Genomic DNA, 20,657 nt, shown 5'->3' with positions numbered 1-20,657 from the left:
GAAGAAATAACGGTAGAAGTCCATGAAGTGGCAGATAAACAAATTGAGATAATTGATAACGTTAATAATATTTTAACCGATAGATTACCTAGTATTCAAGCCGAGTTTGTAAAAATTGCTGAAGTTATAGAATCACATAAAAAAGGGATTAATTTAAATATTAAACGTGAAAATATTCTTAAGGATAGAATAGACGAATTAGATAAGACCGTAGAAACCGACTTCGCTCATTTGCATCGCTTAAATAATCAAGTTGCCCAATTAAAGCTTGCAAATAGTGTTTTAAACAAAAAGCTTGCGAAATCTCATAAACTTATTAGACAACATAATAGAGTTTTAAGTGTAATTACTAATAGTTTTGATTTTAAAATCCAAGAATTGTGCTATTTATTTGATAAGCTTTCTGAATAAATGCAATATTACCTGCCGAAGAGAAAATGGAGTGAGTGTGTATTAGATAGGTCCAAGGAAGTGGATGCTGTTCAGAGGTTCAATATACAAGAAGTCGCGGTTTCTTTTTATTCCCTAGATTAGGGACGAGACTGCACCTAGCCGGCATAAAAACCCCAGTCATAGGTGGGGAAAAGCCCTTTAGATGCAGCAACTTTATTAATAATAATTTACAATGAGTAGAACGCAAGCATCAAATTGGACGTCGCTCGCCTCTAGGCTCTCGCCTTTACAATCTTTGTCGTATGTGCGCACGCAAATCGGTGGATCATCCGGTCCACTTACCGCATGATGTGAGGACTCGTGAGAGTGGGAGAGGAATCGAGAAAGTGCCTCCGAAATTAAAGGGACGGTGTAGCCCCGACGTCTCGGGAATGGGAACAGCCCTCGCTACAGCGTCACCTGAGGAAGCTGATGGGCACAGAGCCGCGTAGTTGGAGGCACTTCTGAGGGCTGGTCGCGCCCTCACCTACGGCAGCAGGTCTCCCTGTCCGTGGCTCAGCAGCCACGAGTCACTGGTCGCGATGTCGGACGATGCTTTCGCCGTGGTCACAACAATTACTTCGCTCGTGTACAAAATCGAACCGCAGCGCACAGAATAAGAACGTTCGGATCCGTCAAAGAGGGCAACAAAACTAAAACTAAACTTGGGGAAAGCGATGCCCGTCTTATATTGGGCGAAGCATTCCCACTCCACCCCCGCATTCAGGACCCGTAGCGTAATAGAGAGGCCCAGAGCGCGTCGCACGGTCGGACCCCGTAGCATATCGCACCGCTTTCGATTGTCCAACACGTGTCGATAATGACGTGCAGATGCAACGCACATGCGTCACAGCTTACCGCGAGGTCAGCTGCGACGCATGTGCGATGCAGCCGCGCTGCACGAGGCCCACAAACGAATCGGATACCCAAGCGCAGATACCGTAAACATTCCGCCCGCCTTCGTCCTTAAGGACGAACCTTCTATCGCGACTTAGTTTTACGCGTCGATCTCTCCCACTTGGCCGGCTCCTCTTGATCCTTTCGATGATCCAGCGTCAGCGGTGCGAGACAAGCGACATGTCGTCTGAAGGTGTTGTTGGCCGTCTTCACCGTGACTACCCGGACAGCACCGTCAGATCCAGCGTGCGTCTCCAGCACCCGACCAAGAGGCCATTTGGAAGCTGGGTAACTGTCGTCCTTCAGAAGGACCAGCTGTCCAATGGCGAAATTTGGTGTCAAGTGCTTCCATTTGGCCCTTTCCTGGAGTAGGAGCACATATTCACTGGTCCAACGTTTCCAGAACTGGTCGCGAATTCGTTGGAGAAGCTGGAAGCGGCTAAGTCGATTTATTGGTACAGCCGGTGTCTCCTCGTCAGGAATGAGGCCTGATGTAGCACCAATGAGGAAATGTGACGGCGTCAGAGCTTGTAGATCTTCTGGGTCCGAAGAGAACGGACAGAGTGGACGAGAGTTGAGGCATGCCTCAATTTCAGCAAGCACGGTCGAAAGTTCCTCAAATGTGAGAGTGTGTTCGCCAACGAAGCGCTTGAGCAAGTGCTTGGTGGATTTCACGCCCGCTTCCCATAACCCTCCGTAGTGAGGCGTGGTGGGTGGTATGAAAGTCCACGTGATACCGTCGTTGGCTAAGGTGGAAGCGACTTCTTGAAAGAAAACGGAACTTGCGCGGAACATAGCACGCAGCTCGGCATCTGCGCCTCGGAAGGTCGTTGCGTTGTCGCTGACGAGTTGCTTGCACAGCCCTCGTCGGCTGACGAAACGGCGGAAGGCTGCGATGAAGGTTGCTGTTGTTAGGTCGCTCACCAGTTCCAGATGTATCGCCTTGGTGGCAAAACAAACAAATAAGGCGATATATCCTTTGAAAGCGCGTTGGCCACGGCCCTTGGAGGTACGCACTTGGAACGGTCCGGCGTAGTCCAAGCCGGTGGTGGTGAAAGGGCGAGCAGGCGTCACTCGCTCGGCTGGTAGGTTGCCCATTAGTTGATGGGCCAAGCGGGGTTTGTGGCGTTGGGACTTTACGCATTTGCGGATCGCGGACTTGATAAGCGCACGCATACCTATGATCCATGCGAATCGCAACAGAACACTTGTGGTTAGAGTAGGTCCACCATGTAGGGCTTTACAGTGCGCATGAGCGACGAATAATCGACTAAGGGCCGATTGACGAGGTAGAATCGGCGGATTTGTGACGTGAGAAGGTAGCGGCGCGTTACTTAAGCGGCCTCCCACCCGCAAGACTCCGTCGCTATCGAGGAACGGCCTCAATGAGTGCAAAGCGTGTCGTCTGGGCAGGCCCTTACCGTCCCGTAAAAGCTCGATCTCACAGGCGAATACGTGCGACTGAGCAAGCTTCAGGATCGCCTGCCGGGCGTTGTCGAGCTCTGCCGTCGAGAGGAACGGGGTGTATAAACCCTCTTGCGCCTTGCGCCGCGTATATTGTAAAAACGGTCGCAAACACCAAGCTGTCACGCGTGTCAATCTGGTCAAGGTCGAATACCGCGACAACATCTCTGGTTCGTCATTTCTCGACTTTGTGTGCAAGATTTGCACCGTTTCTGGCGACTGAGGCCATGCTTGTGAGTGAGAAGCGAGCCAGGGTGGACCCTGCCACCATAGATCGAGCGATTTTAGTTCGGCGGGGGTAGCACCGCGAGAAGCTATGTCAGCCGGGTTCTGTTTCGTGGGTACATGATCCCACGTCGCAGAAGGTAACTCGGTCTGTATGAGCGAGACGCGGTTAGCGACGAACGTCTTCCAGTGGCACGGATGTTTTTTAAGCCACATGAGGACGATTCGGCTGTCTGACCATAGGCGCACCGGCGCGGACCTCACGAACTCGAGCCCCTGCAGGTGGCGGACGAGCTTAACTGTCAGCACTGCGCCGAGCAACTCAAGGTTAGGTATGCTAACAGTTTTCACGGGCGCGACCTTTGTTTTAGCCGCGAGTAGCGAAACGGCAAAGGTACCGTCACCGTTATCAATCCGCAGGTAGACAACGGCAGCGTACGCACGTTTGGAGGCATCCGAAAAGCCATGTACCTCGTATGACTTACGCTGCAAGAGGCCTAACCAACGAGGCACGGATAACGACGAGAGAAGGCCTAAGGAGCGGCAGTAGGTGAGCCATCTATCAAAAACTTCACCTGACACGCGGGCGTCCCAGTCTACCTTTTCGAGCCATAAATCTTGCAGGATGGTCTTTGCGGTCATGGTGATTGGCGCGAGCCAGCCTAGTGGGTCGAATAAGCGCGCGATATCGGAGGAGATAGTTCGCTTGGTCAGTTTTTCGCGACGGCACTCGATCTCACCGGTGGTGAAACTGAAGCAGTCCAGCGAAGGCGACCAGTGCACACCGAGGGTTTTCACTGCCTTCTCGCTGTCGATTTCCTTCGACGCGCAGCCGTTGCCTTGCGTCGTGCTTGAAGGTAGTAGCTCGGGGTGCGTAGCCGCCCATTTGTCCAACTTGACGCCGGCCGATCTCAGGATGGCTATCAATTCGTCGCGTTTCTGTATGGCGCTTGCGAGGTCGTCCGCGCCGGCGAAAGTATCATCGACGTACGTTTCTGACTCGAGACAGGCCGCGCCGAGTGGGAAGCGTTTCTCTTCGTCGCGAGCTAGCTGTAGAAGAGTACGAATAGCTAGGTATGGCGCGCAGGAAGTACCGTAGGTTACCGTCGTCAGTCTATAGTGAATGGGGGGTGACTCGGCGACAGGTGACCATACGATGCGCTGGAGGTCCTGATCTTCGCGCGCTACACGAATTTGTCGAAACATTTTCACTATGTCGGCAGTGAAGCCATAGCGATATCTACGCCAATTGAGTAAAATGAGGTCAAGCTCACTTTGAAGCGGGGGCCCGGCCATGAGAAAGTCGTTCAAGCTGTGCTTGTCCCGAGTTTGACGCGACGCATCGAAAACAACGCGTATCTTCGGCTGTATCGCGGCAGCCTGCATAACCGCGTGGTGTGGCAGGTACCACGCGTAGGGATTGTTTCTCTCATGGTCGGGGACCCGCTCCATGTGGCCGAGGTCATAGTAGGTCTGCATGAATTCCGTGTACGCGCGGTTGAGCTGCGGATCACGAGCCAAGCGCTTGTGCTGATACGTCAACGAGAGCAAGGCCATACGCTGCGTTTCCATACCGACGCGCGGTATCTCTTCTACACGCGGAAGGCGTACCTGGTAACGACCATCGCTTCCTCGCTTATGCGTTTCAGTAAAAAACTTCTCGCACGCTTTATCGTCCGGTTTAAGTGAATCGGTGACGGCCGGCACCTCCTCAAGCGTCCAGAAGCGTTGTAGCAGCTCGCTCAGGTCACTATTGACTACGCACCGAAGGACTTTGATCGATGCACAGTTTGCGTGTACCGCCCGCCGTGACGAGGGTTTGTAAGTGGGGCCCGATATTATCCACCCGAATGCAGTGTTTTGCGCGACCAAGCCCGAGCTCGAAACCTGCTTGAGGCCCGGGCGCAGCAGCTGACCGTAGAGGTCGGCTCCGATCATCAGATCGATCCGACCCGACGTATTAAAGAAAGGATCGGCCAAAGGTAAAACCTCAAGCTGCGTGAGGTCCTGTTTCGTGGAGGCGCGCGATGGCAAATCAGAGGTAAGTCGTGGTAAGATAAACGCGTTGACCTGCTTTTGAAAACTCGCGTCCGATCGTGATCGTAATGTGAAGCGAGTTGCGGATTTTACTAATCGAGCCGCGCACCCTCCCACACCGGTTAAATTAGTGTGTACGCGATCCCTCGAGAGTCCGAGCAGTTGAACAAGCGACTCGGACACGAAGGTCGCCTCAGAACCCTGGTCTAGGAGTGCCCGAGCACCGACTTCCCTTCCATCGGGGCTTGCGACTTTCACCATGGCGGTGGCTAGGAGAACTGGGCAGTCATCTTCGGGCACACTCCTGTTGCATGCATGCGCCGCGATGCCGCGGTGTGCGCCTATTCGTGCGACATTCGCTCGGACTTCCGATTCGGTACTCGCATTCGTGCCATTCTGCGTGCTTTTGGGCGCGGCGCTACTAGGGTTGTTACTCGGTCGATGGAGCGTCGAGTGATGTTTTTCACGACAGACCTTGCATGTGTACGTCGACCTGCACTTATTGAACTTATGCTGGCCGAGGCAATTAAAGCAGAGCTTCAATTGACGCACGTCGCTCTGACGTTCGTGGACCTTTTTAGCAAGGTAAGTCGGGCAACGCGAAATGAAGTGCTCTCCCGCACATAGAGCGCACCTAGACGTTCTCGCTGGCAAGGATGCGTTAGCGTGATGAACGCGGCGCGAGTTATGGTTCGAGCTGTTGGTAGACGGTCCTTTTTTCTCGTCCTTATCTGCATGAATCGCGAGTAGTGATTGAGCCCTTCGTTCTAAGAACGCGACTAGATCCACGAACTTGGCGAAGCGCCATGGGTTTCCATCTGATCCTTCGATCGTGATTGTGGTCGTCTGCCGTTCGCGATAGATTAATTCGCTCTCCCAGATCTTTCTCGACTCAGGATCTAGACGTATCTCCATTGCGTGCACAAGCCAAATGTCCCAGTGCTGTACGGGTGTTCGTAGATTGGTGAGTGCACGGATGATTCGCTGAACTTCGTCGACGAACGCGCGCAAATCCACAGCAGACTCTTTCTTTAAGTACGGCATGTTGAACAGCGAGTCGAGCAACTTATTAATGGTTAAGCGCGGGTTGTGGAAACGATCATGAAGCGCTTTCCAGGTAGAAATATAGTTGACTCCAATGATCGCTACATCTTTCACGAGTTCCCCTGCAGCGCCTGTCAAACACGACTTAAGGTATTGAAGCTTCGCCGTGTCGGCGAGACGTGGAGCATTGTGCACAAGAGTGCGGAATATGTCCGCGAAACTGTCCCAATCCTCATAATTTCCCGAGAACGACGGTAGGTCTAAGCGTGGGAGTTTCGCGAGTTGGTCATCTATCTCATCGTCCTCGCGTGTACGTCTGCGCGGATTGTGATTGTCCTCCGACGGGAGGTTAGCGAGGGTCGTGATGAGCCAGTCAGAAGCGTCCTCGTAAGCACAGCGCATCGCTTGAAACTCGTTTTCGACAGTGTACGGATGCTCCTCTGATTCAGCACGTAAGGTAATGTCGTGGTGCGTCTTGCGGGCTTCGGCCCAGATCTCCCTGATAGTATCTACACGAGTTTGCACGATGACACGGTTGAGCGTGTCGGGCGCGCGCTCCCTCATTCGAGACCCGATTTGCTCGATCTCGGCCTTCCGATGGGCCTGCAACGCGACCAAACGCGCTAACGCAATAGGCGCCATTGTTTTTATATATATACGTGTACGTAACTAACACGATTCGCGAACCCTTAGCAAGGTGGACCTTTATCGTAACTTTACTCTATAACAACACAACAAACTAGCGATTGAACCTCTTTACATCATACACTCCTCACCCGGGGCACCATGAATAAATGCAATATTACCTGCCGAAGAGAAAATGGAGTGAGTGTGTATTAGATAGGTCCAAGGAAGTGGATGCTGTTCAGAGGTTCAATATACAAGAAGTCGCGGTTTCTTTTTATTCCCTAGATTAGGGACGAGACTGCACCTAGCCGGCATAAAAACCCCAGTCATAGGTGGGGAAAAGCCCTTTAGATGCAGCAACTTTATTAATAATAATTTACAATGAGTAGAACGCAAGCATCAAATTGGACGTCGCTCGCCTCTAGGCTCTCGCCTTTACAATCTTTGTCGTATGTGCGCACGCAAATCGGTGGATCATCCGGTCCACTTACCGCATGATGTAGGACTCGTGAGAGTGGGAGAGGAATCGAGAAAGTGCCTCCGAAATTAAAGGGACGGTGTAGCCCCGACGTCTCGGGAACGGGAACAGCCCTCGCTACAGCGTCACCTGAGGAAGCTGATGGGCACAGAGCCGCGTAGTTGGAGGCACTTCTGAGGGCTGGTCGCGCCCTCACCTACGGCAGCAGGTCTCCCTGTCCGTGGCTCAGCAGCCACGAGTCACTGGTCGCGATGTCGGACGATGCTTTCGCCGTGGTCACAACAATTACTTCGCTCGTGTACAAAATCGAACCGCAGCGCACAGAATAAGAACGTTCGGATCCGTCAAAGAGGGCAACAAAACTAAAACTAAACTTGGGGAAAGCGATGCCCGTCTTATATTGGGCGAAGCATTCCCACTCCACCCCCGCATTCAGGACCCGTAGCGTAATAGAGAGGCCCAGAGCGCGTCGCACGGTCGGACCCCGTAGCATATCGCACCGCTTTCGATTGTCCAACACGTGTCAATAATGACGTGCAGATGCAACGCACATGCGTCACAGCTTACCGCGAGGTCAGCTGCGACGCATGTGCGATGCAGCCGCGCTGCACGAGGCCCACAAACGAATCGGATACCCAAGCGCAGATACCGTAAACACTTTCGCTCGGAGTATAATCTGCCCTATTTAACTTAATGAGTGATAACCAACGCCTTACGCGCAGTAAAGTTAGAGGACTTACTTGGACCGTTTCAGTAAAACCTAGTAGTTTGAAAAGATCAACCGAGAATTTGACTCAATTAGAAGATCGTGACAGTACTTCGACAAGACCTGAAAGAACCGATCAGGATCTAAACCAAAAGTTAATTAGTCCGGGCCCGAGTGAGATTAATTCAGATAAAATTGTAACTGAAAACCAACCAATAGATATAAATCAGAAAATTAAGAGTCCAAAACAAAAGCTGCAATCTATTATAGATATCCCACCCTGTAATAACTCGCAAACTACTAAAATGAGTGAAAACGAAAAAAAGGAAGAAATACCTACTGTCCACGGGCAGGTTGTGTCATTGAAAGACGCACTGAACGTTGTTCCGCGATTTGATGGGAAACCTGATCAATGGACTCGATTTGCAGAAGGATGCAAGGAAGCCTTGGCAATGATCCCGAAACCAATAGAAGGTAATTTAGTAAAATTGATAAGGTCAAAATTAGAAGGAGAAGCTAGAGATACAGTAATTGGAATTAATTTCGGAACTCTAGATGAATTGCTAGAACATCTAGCAGATATTTTCGGATCTGCCCAAACGCTTAATCAGCTTTTAGGTGAATTAGGAAATGAATTTCAACATGATGACGAAAAAGTATTAATTTTCGCTAATAGGCTGCGACTACTATCGACAAAAATCATTGATGCTAAAAGAAAAATTGACGGAATCGAATCAGTCACGAATGAATATAAGCATGCCCTGGAAGAGAATATCTTTGAATGTTTCAAGAGAGGATTAAAATCAGAAATTAAATTAAATCTAGCTCCCGGAGTCACCCCTACAAATATACTAAAGCTCGCCATAAAAGCAGAAAAAGACTTAGAAATACAGTCAGTACTTAGATCAGGATTTAAAAATAAAGTATCGAATCCAAAAATTATCAATTTATGTCAACTCTGTAATAAGGAAGGGCATGAGGCACTGAATTGCCTTAACATTACAAAGCCTCTTGGAAAACAATGTATATATTGTAAGAAGATTGGACATGAAATAAAGGATTGCTTCTTGAAAAAGGGCAATGACAATATTATCTGCCAAATTTGCGATAAGAAAGGTCATAACGCTCGAGAATGTAAATCACAACTGAAGTGTCAAATTTGCAATAAAATAGGCCATATAGCGAAAACCTGTACACATCGCGCACAAGTTAATACGATCAACGAAATAGTTTGTCAACTGTGTAATAGAGTCGGACATACTGGTAAACAATGCCGAAATAATTCAGAGATAGAATCTGCCAGTAATAAGAACCCCACATTTGACAAGTCAAATATTATATGCTTTTATTGTAAGAGACCTGGACACATGATAGCCGAATGTATAAAAAGAAAGGTCAATGAAGCCCGAAATCAGAATCAGGGAAACGGATCATGGTCCCCGCAGTCGAGCACAATGCAGAGGACCAATACACCACAAATGCGCCAATCGAACGAAGACAGCGAAATGTTGCTCAGCCTAGTCCCTTAAGTTCAAGGCTTTTTGCAAAAGTTCCTATAATAAGTGCTAACTTTTTAGGAAATAAACGAATGAAAATAATGATTGATACCGGATCAGAAGCTAATATACTCAAAATGACCCTTTTACAAAACCATACAAAACACATAGATAATTCGAAACGTACCTTTTTGAAAGGAATTGGCTTAGAAACCGTACCCACACTTGGCGTAATTACCTTGTCAATTTTCGGAAAAGCCACTGAATTTCAAATTGTTCCAAGCAATTTCCCAATACCCTATGAAGCAGTACTCGGAGCCGGATATTCGCTGGAAAATGAAGCAATTATCGATTTCTCTACCCGTCAATTCCTTGTTGGTAATCATAAACTCTATTTCGAAGAAATCAATTATCCCGCTCATACTAGTTTCTGTTTTGTTCACAATGCCAGTATAAAAGATATAGATAAAGTATCACCTAAAATCAGAATAATTAACCCCCCTACTGACTCAAAAGAATACTTCCTACTAGATACAGGTTCAGAAGTTAATCTTGTAAAACAACACCTATTGCCTCCGGGAAATGAAATAGATACCACGAAAGTAATTTGTATAAGAGGTATTGGAAACAACTTGCAAATGACATTAGGAATTACAGAAATAAAGTTATTCGGGACTAATACAGTTTTTCATGTAGTTGATGATAATTTTAGTATGATAAGTGAAGGTATACTAGGCGCACTATTTTTTGAAGACTCAAATGCTGTACTCGATTTTAATCATAAAACATTCAAAGCAAGAAATTTTGGAGTACCTATGATACTCGACGAACGTGAAGTAAAAGCCATAAAGAATGATAAAATGACTAGTGATGAATTTGATAGACTTCTTGATGAACTAGTGTCGCTTGATTTGCCTAATAGTATGGCCATTAAACACGTTTTAACTATAGCAACGAACGAAGCATATGAAGATCTGGACATTCAACAAACAGACGATTTGGATGATTTCCATATAGCGGATTTACTTTTTGAAGACGAAAATAAGAGGTCTAACATCAAAATAGAAGAACATTTGGATTTAGACCATATGAATAAAGAAGAGAAAGAATACGTTGTTGAATTAGTAAATAAGTTCAGAGATGTATTCTACCTACCTGGTGACGATTTACCTGGCACTGATTTAGTTATGCATGAAATTAATACTGTGGATGAAATACCAATCAATTGTAAACAATATCAGTTTCCGCATGCCATGAAAGATAAACTAAATTATCACGTTAATAAGTTGTTGAAAGCCGGAATAATTCGTGAATCGAATTCATCTTATAACACACCTATTTGGATAGTGCCAAAGGCCACTGATGAAAATGGCAGAATGGTACTTGATATGAGAGAACTCAACGAGAAAACAATCGCTGATTCTTATCCAATACCAAATATCTGTAATATTTTTGATCAAATTGGTGGCGCTAAATGGTACACAGTTTTAGACTTAGCCATGGGTTTTTTTCAAATTAGAATGCATCCTAAGCATGCACATAAGACTGCTTTTAGTACTCCGTTCGGCCATTATGAGTTTGTTCGTATGCCGTTCGGGTTGAAGAATGCACCCGCAACTTTTCAACGTCTAATGGATACGCTGCTTCGCGGCCTACAAGGATTAGACCTATTTGTATATTTAGATGATATCGTGATTTATGCTAATACTATTGATGAACATGACCGTAAATTTGCATTATTAGCAGATAGATTGAGAAAAGCAGGATTAAAATTACAAATTACTAAATGTAAGTTTCTTAGACATAAGTTTACATATTTAGGGCATGTTATTAGCGCAGAGGGTCTAGAAGTTGACCCAAAGAAAGTCATAGCTGTTAAAGAGTTTCCCAGGCCAAGAAACGTTAAAAATATTCGCCAATTTCTAGGTTTAGCCGGGTATTACAGACGATTCATTAAAGATTTCGCCAAAATATCTAAACCCCTTACGAAACTTTTAAGCAAAGATGTTCCATTTGAATGGAACGAGAAGACTGAGAAAGCATTTTGTGAATTAAAAGAGTTACTTTGTAATGCTCCTCTTCTACAATTCCCAGATTTGTCTAGAGGATATAACATCAGAACTGATGCTTCCGGTTATGCCATTGCAGGGATCCTCTCACAAGGACCAATTGGCACTGATCGACCTATCGCATACTTTTCACGGGTCTTGCGCGGGCCCGAATTGAATTATGAAGTGTATGAAAAAGAAGCCTTAGCAGTGGTACAAAGTGTTAACGCTTTCAAGTCTTATGTCTACGGTAGACCAATAATTATTATTACCGACCATCAGCCCTTAGTTTGGTTTAAAACCGCCGATCTTAACACTAGAATACTTAAATGGAGATTTAAGTTATCTGAATACGACTACCAAATCATTTATCGTCCAGGAACCGCCAATGCAACAGCAGATGCCTTATCGAGAAATCCGCATGAATTAGCAAACCAAGATAATATGATTCTAAATGTAAACGTTACTACTAGAAGACAAAGTAAATTGAATAAACAATTAGAATCACCCGATAAACCAGATCTCCAACCCGAACCACCGCCTCAAAATAGCGAAATCAAGAGACCACGGGGTAGACCTAAAAAGGTCCCTTCGGATCAAGCCTTAAAGTTATCTAACCTAGATCCTGTGACAAAGGAATCGTTTCACAACGATGAAAATACCGTCATCCCCAGAAGATATCCGCAAAGAACTCGAAAGAAATTACCTGATTATGAAAAAAGTGATATTGGTGAAGATGAAGACAAAATACAAGGAAAAACAAAAGCAGTACCGGAAAAACCTATACATCAAAATTCCCCTATTTTTGAAGATAATAACCTCGAGGATGATTCTGAATTAGCGATTCAAATGAATCAAGTGATTTAGATAAGATTAGCGAAAACATTGTAGAGATTAAAGAATCTCTCCATACACAAAGAAATAATGTAGCTTATTTTATAAGTACTACAGGTGAACCTTGCGATGAAGGTGCCCGCAAGCTTATAGACAATAATAAGATAATTAGTAAACAATTAGTTAGTTTAGGAGAAGTCACGAGAGAAAAGAAAAATAAGAAATACTCTCAATTTGGACTTTGCATTCGAGGCGAAACCTCCGAATCCATGAGCTATATTAAAGATCGAATTTATTCAACTTTGTTAATTTTAAGAAACTTATTACTTAATTTAAATCAGGCCGAAGTTTGTATAGCTAAAAGTAAATGTATAGAAAATTTAGAGTGGATAGAAATAAAATATGTAATTAATAAAGTATTTAAGAATTGCAGTATTAAAGTAATAATTTGTAAAGATACTTTAATATATGTACCTTTGGAGCAACGTGATACAATATTTTATGAGCTTCATAAATCCCCTATTGGAGGACATCGCGGCGTTTCCAAAACTTTTCACCGGATTAGACAAAATTATTACTGGGAAAATCTAAAAGATGATATTCAACGACGAATACAACAGTGTCTAGAATGTCAGCTAAAGAAACTCACTCGTCTACAAACGAAGCAACCAATGATAATCACTGATACCTCCGCAACTGCATTTGATAAAATAGCTATGGACATTGTAGGTCCACTCAAGAAAACCCCTACAGGATATGAGTACGTCTTAACTCTACAAGATCAGTTAAGCAAGTTTTGTCTAGCTGCTCCGCTAACAGATACACTATCGTCCACTATAGCTGACGCTTTTATTAAAAAATTCATTTGCGTCTTCGGTTGTCCCAAAGCCGTGCTTACAGATCAGGGAAAGAACTTCTTGAGTTCACTGATGACCAGAATTGCTAAACGTTTCAAGATAAAGAAATTGAGAACCACCGCCTTTCGACCGCAGTCTAATGGTTCTTTAGAGAGATCACATCACGCTCTTGCTGAGTATTTAAAGCAATACACAGAAATAGACAATAATTGGGACGAATGGCTCGACTTAGCCATGTTAAATTATAACACCTGCGTTCAAGAAAGCACTAAACATACCCCATTCAAAGTTGTTTTCGGTCGATTAGCCCGATTGCCATCCAGTAACCCCTTACGTGAAGCTGACATGGTGCCGACTTATAAGGGATATATAACTGACTTAGTAAGACGACTCACAGGAATTCAAAAATTGGCATACGAGAACTTAATAGCTTCCAAATTCAAATCAAAAAAATATTACGATCAACATATAAATCACATTTAAAAAGCTTGTTCGTGAGGACATAGCGGAGTTTCGCTAGTTTGTTTCTTTTGTCACGCGTCTTCTGGTTTTTCGTTTGTTCGGTGCTCTCTGTTTTTTTTTATATTGTTTTTCCCATTTTGGCTGCCTTTTCCTTCTTTTGTTATTTTATTTTATGTAATTTTTACTTTAATTATTGTTTTGTTATTTACTTCTATTTTTCTTTACTTTTTATATTTATTATGTACGTTTTTTTTTATACTGTATTTTTATTTTTTTGTCTATCTTTTTAATTCTTTCTTATTTTTTATTTTGTATTGTAACGGCGGTTCAAAAAAAAAAAAGAGAGAATAAAGAAAAAAATACCGACCACACATTTAGCTCGTAAATTAAGATGAAAAACTGCGTGCGGATGAATAAAAACGATTTTTCCTGTGAACGGCAGTTTTCGGCTCGTGCATCTGGCGACTTTCGGGTACTGGAGATTATCAGGGCGATTTTACGATCGCGTCATCCGGAGTAGTCAGATTGCGCGCATGTTTAGAAAGAAGAGATCTGTAGCGCACATGTGCATCCTGCCAACAGTACTATTATTTTATTTTAAATAATTTATTTTCATTTTTGCTAATTTCTTTTAAATTAAAGGAAACAGATTTGCTTGCAGGTCTCTCGAAAAATTGCGAAATTTATCTTCCCGTATTTATTGGTTCATTTTCTTTACGAGTTTCTTTGCGTTAGACAAATTAAGAATGACTTAAATGAAAGTTATTAATTATGTTTGTTGCAATTAACTCTGATTTTTTTTTTTTTTTTTTTTTTCACATTTCTCAAAACTTTTTAATAATCAATTAATAGTTAAAACTATTAATATCCTAATTGTTCTTAGATAAATGTAATTCTTAACTTTTGTTCTATCATTTAGTTTTATTATAGATTAAGAAACATTTTTGTAAAATTAGAGTACCACACACACAATTAATTTTAAATAAAATTAGTTTAAATAGATAAAGGCCAGAATAGTACATAGAGGGCCATCTATGCGAAGAGGGCCCAAAACACTAAAATGAAGCCACACCCGCACACTCCGCCCCCGGCCAATTAGGATTCGAACCTTGCTTACGCTGAGATACTCCCCAAATTTTCCAACCAATTAAGTTGAGAAAATTTTAGTTCTTCCTGCCCAAAAATGACAAAGATTTTCGAGTGGGAGTCTCTTGTAAAAAAGTATAAAAGAGATCTTTTCACGAAAATTCAGGCATTACATTATTAATTTTTTCGAAATTCAGTTCGTTCAAAGTTAGTAGCTCAGATTTAGTTCATTCAGTTCGTACAATTTATTTGAATTCGTTAGCTATTCTTCAAGTTCGTCCAGACCCAGTCAATCTTTTAGTGTGTGTGTGGGAAAACCATTATAAAAGTGAGTAAGAAAAATTAAATAAAATTTTTTTACATTCTAACTACTCTCCTTTAACTTCTCTCTCCTTACTCTTCCTAGTTTCGCGTACGGGATTTTCTTTCTTAGATAGTTACACTCGATTGCCAAGCGTGTGGTCGAGTGCATATTAGATAGGCTCCCTTTACGTTATTTTATTGCCAAGAGTGTGGTAAAATAACGCGAAGTATTGCTATATTGCCTAGCGTGTGGTACAGCAAAGCTTCGATCCCCCGTCGCCGAAAAAAGGAATTTCCTGCGATAGTGGTAACGCACGTCCCGGTTATTGTCCGCAAGGATAGACCAAAAAGTGCGCCTGAGAATTGTTTCGTCAACCGACGTCACAGTATGCTTATTATTTGTCATGTTTTGATTTGGGTTTTTACCCGTTTAATAAATGAAAAAAAAAAAAAAAAAAAATATACTGATACAATATTTGTAGTGTTTTAAGTGCAACGAAATCGACGATATTTCATTGTTTCCAAAAATGTTACTTTTTAAATTCAAATCTGCATGAAAATTTTGTAGTGGATCAAACCTACATCGGATTGACGATTTTTTGTTTAGAAAAACACCAATTTTGAATTAAAAAAATATTGGGAATGACTACTAGAAAATTCAAATCTCCAAGGCTCTGGAAAGCTTAAAAATCCTAAATAAAATAAAGCGAAATCAGGGGTGCCTTATAATTTTGAGCACTACTGTATATATAACTATAGGAACCATTAAACATGATTACTCATGACCCGCAAGCTAGGGCTATGGTTACGGCTGCAGTTGAAATCTAATCATAGATGACCTATGATTAGATTTCTATCTGATAAAGTAGATAGAGAGAAACCAGATAAAGATCTGGAAAATTCGATCTGATTCGACAGAAATTTTTTTCCTATTCATTTTATTCGAGGTTTTTTTTTGATATGACACTTTAATATTGTGAAGTATCACTGTCTTCGGCGCAACTGTTGTCGCGCACCTAGCTACGTAATAAGTTGAAGCATGCGCGGCACACTAAGACATATTAAAATTGCTAACACGGCATAAAATAACAAATATTTATCAAGCCTTTATACTTTATAAAATAATTGTTTATATGACTACTGGATATACTATATAAATTTTATATACAGTTAGTTTTATATTTTAATAATATACTTTATAAATGATTGTTTATAGAATTAAGATAGATTCTTAAAAAAATTAGCATTATTTTTAATATTTTTATTCATATTTTAGAAGAAAGTGTGGAAATTTAAAAGACCTTTTTCAGCACAAACATATAAATCCAAAAATAATTTTAATATATAAAAGGTATTAATTCGTTAATTATTAATTAGTAAAATACTTTAAGAAGTTACAATAAACGACGTTTTACGTTATATATATAGATACAGTCCATTATTACAATCTTGGCTACTATGCAATCTAAGTATTATCTAATTTGCCTTGATTCACGTTGTTAGCGTGAAATATCCATAAAAATCAATTGATTTTATGAAATAGATATCTTTATTTTACTATTTAAGTTTATTTAAATTATACTGATCTATCTTCGTAAGATCATTGTTGTCCGATACCCATCGATCGAAAGAATTCTATTTATACTAATCCTTCTCTCATCGCTGGTACCTTTCTCTTACTAAATAACATAGTCTTTCAGTTCTACCTTTGTGAGCATACTGAGATTTACAATTAAAAATTAAAATTCGAGTTATTTTAATAGTAATAATTTGAATGCGACGAGCATAATTTATCCAAAATATATCGTCAAAAAGGCGTATTGCTATAGTTCTATATTTCACTTTCTAAATATTTTGAATAAGACACTTATGTATATGAATGTTTTGATGAAAAAATAATCACTTAATAAGTTCCTCGTATAAATAATACCCAACGTCCTATTTATCGACTGTAGCGTCAAGTAAGAAAGTAGATTATCTGCCCGATACATAGAGTAGAAATATATAAAATTCAGATTCTGTTATCTACATTCCATAAGCATTGTATGTCGACACACTAACCATTAATTTGGTACTAGCATTGCTATAGTTACTATCTGCAGTGGCATTTTATAAGTTTAAAAATTATGTTTTTTACTATAAATAATTAAAATAAGAAATGTCAAAATGATTGACTTATTTGTATGCTAGTGGTAATTTCATCTAAAAAATTAATTTACAGAACTTCAAATGGCCTTCGATGCATTTGATCATCAAAAAAAAGGAGTTGTTAGTACAGATATGATTGGAACGATGCTTGGTATGTTAGGACATGAAATACGAAGTAGTATATTATCAGAAGTTATAACAGAATTTGATCCTCATGGTAAGTCATATTAATAAAAAATATGGGAAAATTAAATTTTTTTATAAATTTTTGGAATGTATTCAGGTTTATAACACAAGGTACATATATTGACGATAATGCAGTATCGAAAGATATTCATTTGACGATATTTTTGAGAAATACTTTAATGAACAAAATGTATTTATTCAATTCATTCTTGATAATCATTAAGTTATAATTATAAAAATATTTTTTATATAAAAAAGAAACCATTAAAAAACCTGCAACGGAGACATTCGACCGATAATCCGGAAGGTTGTACACGTGGTTGTTTACATAAATTATTACAAAAGGGAGGCATAAGCTCTCCGACGGCTGAATAATACACCAAGTAACGGTCGTACGCAAAACTAACATTAGAATAAGGATCAGTGATAGATAAAATACGGTGACTCTCAATTAAATCAAACTTAATTTTTATTACAAAAAAAGAAATACTTAAACGGGCCTGTTGAGTTTCACGTAAATATAAATCCAATCGGGAGAGGTTAGATTTCACTCGAGGGGAGTGTGGACGTGTCTTGGATGTGAGCGCTAGTTTTGGTGAGAAAATCAAAGAGGAAAAGTGTTTGAGGAGAGAAATAGAGGTGAAAAGAGCGTGGAGGCGGAGGAGGAGTGGCGAAGAGAGAGAGAGGCCTGGAGAAGAGCAGGAAAAAGCAGAGAGAGAGAGAGGAATAAAGAAAAAAAATAAAATTTGAGGCAAGAGAGAAAATCAGAAAGCGGGAAAGGCAGGCAGAGAGGAGGGGCGGTAAGAAGTAAAGGCAGAGATAGAAAAGGTAAGACTGGGAATAAAGGTGGAATCACGGGTAGATATAGAGAGTCGAATTAAGGCGTACGGGATAGGATGGAAAGATTTGTGACAACAGAAAAATTAAGAGATAAAGGTGGAAGGTTGGATAAAAAAGGCCCAGAGGAGGAAAAGAAGAAAAGAGTAAAGATGGTGAGGGGGAGAGAGAGCGGGTCGGGGCTGTGGGAGAATATTAGAGGAGAAATGAGAGAGGCAAAGAGATGCAAGAGTGAGAGCGAGGGAAGCGAGATGGATGGGGAGGGGGGAGAAGGATTGGACAACACGATAAGAGAAGTGGGAAAAAGTAGTGGTACAGAAGATATAATGGAAAAGATACGGACAGATATAAGGGAAGTAAGAGAGGTGTGGGAGGAGGAAAGGAAAGAACGAACAGAAATGTTTAAAAAAATAATGGGAAAAATGGAAAGAATGGAGGCAGAGGGGAAAAGAAGAGAAGAAAGATGGGAGAAGGAAATAAGAAAAGTTAGGAAAGAACAAGAGAGAGAGAGAGAGAGAGAAGAAAGAAAGAAAGAGACGAAAGAAGAAAGGGAAAAAGCAGAACGTAGAGAAAAGAAACTGCAGGAAAAATGGGGAGAGAGAATGGACCAGTTGGAAGAGGAGTGCGTGAAACTAAAAGAAACCATAGAAGGAGGAAACAAGAAGCGAAGAGGAACAGACGTAGGCAATAAGGAAGAATTAGAGCATATGAGAGAAAAAATGGATAGAGAAAGTAGGATAAACAATATAATAGTGACAGACTTAGAGAGTGAGTTAAGATGGAAAAAGAAGGGAGAGGCATAGGTCTGGTTAAGGGAGGTACTAGAAATGAAAGGAGAGATAGTGAATCTGAGATGAATAGGAGGAACAGCGGAGAGGGATGATCGGAGAGAAAGAAGGAAAAACATGTGGCAAATTAGATGCGCTTTATGGGAACAAAAACAAGGAATTATGAAGAAGAAAAAGAATCTGGCACAGAAAAAGATATACATAGATCAGGACTGGACGTGAAGTAGAGAAAGATAAGAGGGGAAGTAAGAAGGAAAGCGAAAGAAACAAAAAGTAAAGGTAAAGAGGTAAAGATGTGGCATAACGGGGTGAAGTCAGAGGAAGAAGAATGGTGGTGGAGCGAGAGAGAGGGAAAAATGGTAGGAAAGGAAGTGGAAGGGTTTCGAAAACAATAGGGATAAAAGAGAGAGAGAGGAGAGAAGGGAGAGAGAGGGCAGAAAGGCAATAAAAATACTATTCTAGAACGTGGCGGGGGTGAGGAGCATGGAGGAAGACGACTGGGAATATGTTAGGGTATTCGACATAATAGGGCTAACGGAAACCTGGGTGAAGAGGCAAGGGGCAAGAACTGGTGTGGAGAAACAACTGAAAAGGTACAGCATAGAGTGGAGGGACTCAAGAAGGGAAGGAAGAAGGAGGAGAGAAATAGGGGGAGGAATAATGGCGGTAAGAGAGAGGAAAGGGATGAGTAAGGTTGAATGGAAGAAAGTAGGACAAGTGAGGTAATAGTAAGAGAAATAAAGATCGGAGGGAGGGAATACATGATAGCATCAGTGTATATGCAACATGAGAAGAAGGAAAACTATGAATACCTAAGCGGAGAGATAGAGGAGAACAGAGGAAAAACAATAATTATAGGAGGAGACTTTAACGCAAGAACAGGAAACGAAGGAAGGGAATGGGAGACAGAAGAAATTAAGGCCAAGGATAAAATGTTAAACGCAGAGGGAGAAGAAATGATAAAATGGCTAGGAGAAATGGGCTTAGTGATAACGAATGGGAGAAAAGAAGGAGATGAAGAGGGAGAAATAATATATATAGGAGCGAGAGGAATGTCAACGATAGACTATGTAGTAGGTAACGAGGAAGGTGATGAGGCGATAAAAAAGGTTTAAATAAAGGAGAGGGTAAAGTCGGACCACTTACCAATAGAGGTGGAACTGGGAGACAAAATAGCGGAAGAAAGAAAAGAAGAGGAAGAAAGAATGATAGACGACTGGAGTGAAGAAGGTATAAGGGAGTATCAGAGATGGATAGACGCAATAGAGGGAACAGATAAATGGAAAGATATAAAAAATAGAGTGAAGAACGCAGTTGTAAAAAAGAAGATAAGGAAAAAAAAGGATCAAAAAAAAGCTGGTGGAGAAAAAAATGTAAGGCAAAAAGGGATAGGGTGATGGCAGAGTTAAATAAGGTAAGAAAAGGGGAAGGAGATAGAGGCAAATATTTAGAAGCAAAGAGAAAATACAGAGAGGAAATAAGAAAAGCAAAAGAAGATGAAGAGAAAAGAGTGTCAGAAGAAATAAGAACAGATAAGACGAGAAGAAAATTCTGGGAGAAAGTGAATGGCAATAGGAAGAAAAGAATTGAATTAGACGAAAATATAGGAAAAGAAGAATGGATAAAGCACTTCAAGGAACAATTGGGAGAGAAAGAACAGGAAGAAAGTAAAGGGGAAGAAACCGAAGACAGCGAAGGAGAG

General features: G+C 41.9%; 1 protein-coding gene across 1 annotated transcript in view; it reads left to right on the top strand.

The window, feature by feature from the left end:
- The window catches only part of LOC131667528 (troponin C, isoallergen Bla g 6.0101-like), a 540,200-nt gene that overhangs the window by 258,279 nt on the left and 261,264 nt on the right, over positions 1 to 20,657 (top strand). Inside the window, exon 3 of the mRNA XM_058941001.1 lies at positions 17,218 to 17,361. Within this exon, the coding sequence (XP_058796984.1) occupies positions 17,218 to 17,361 (144 nt within the window). The remainder of the gene's footprint in view (positions 1 to 17,217; positions 17,362 to 20,657) is intronic.

The sequence above is a fragment of the Phymastichus coffea genome, unplaced genomic scaffold, assembly GCF_024137745.1.
Source record: "Phymastichus coffea isolate CEN01 unplaced genomic scaffold, Cenicafe_Pcof_1.1 PCOF00005, whole genome shotgun sequence".
NCBI classification, from domain to species: Eukaryota; Metazoa; Arthropoda; class Insecta; order Hymenoptera; family Eulophidae; genus Phymastichus; species Phymastichus coffea.
The sequence above is the reverse complement of the archived record's forward strand: the minus strand, read 5'-3'. Positions and strand labels throughout refer to the sequence as shown.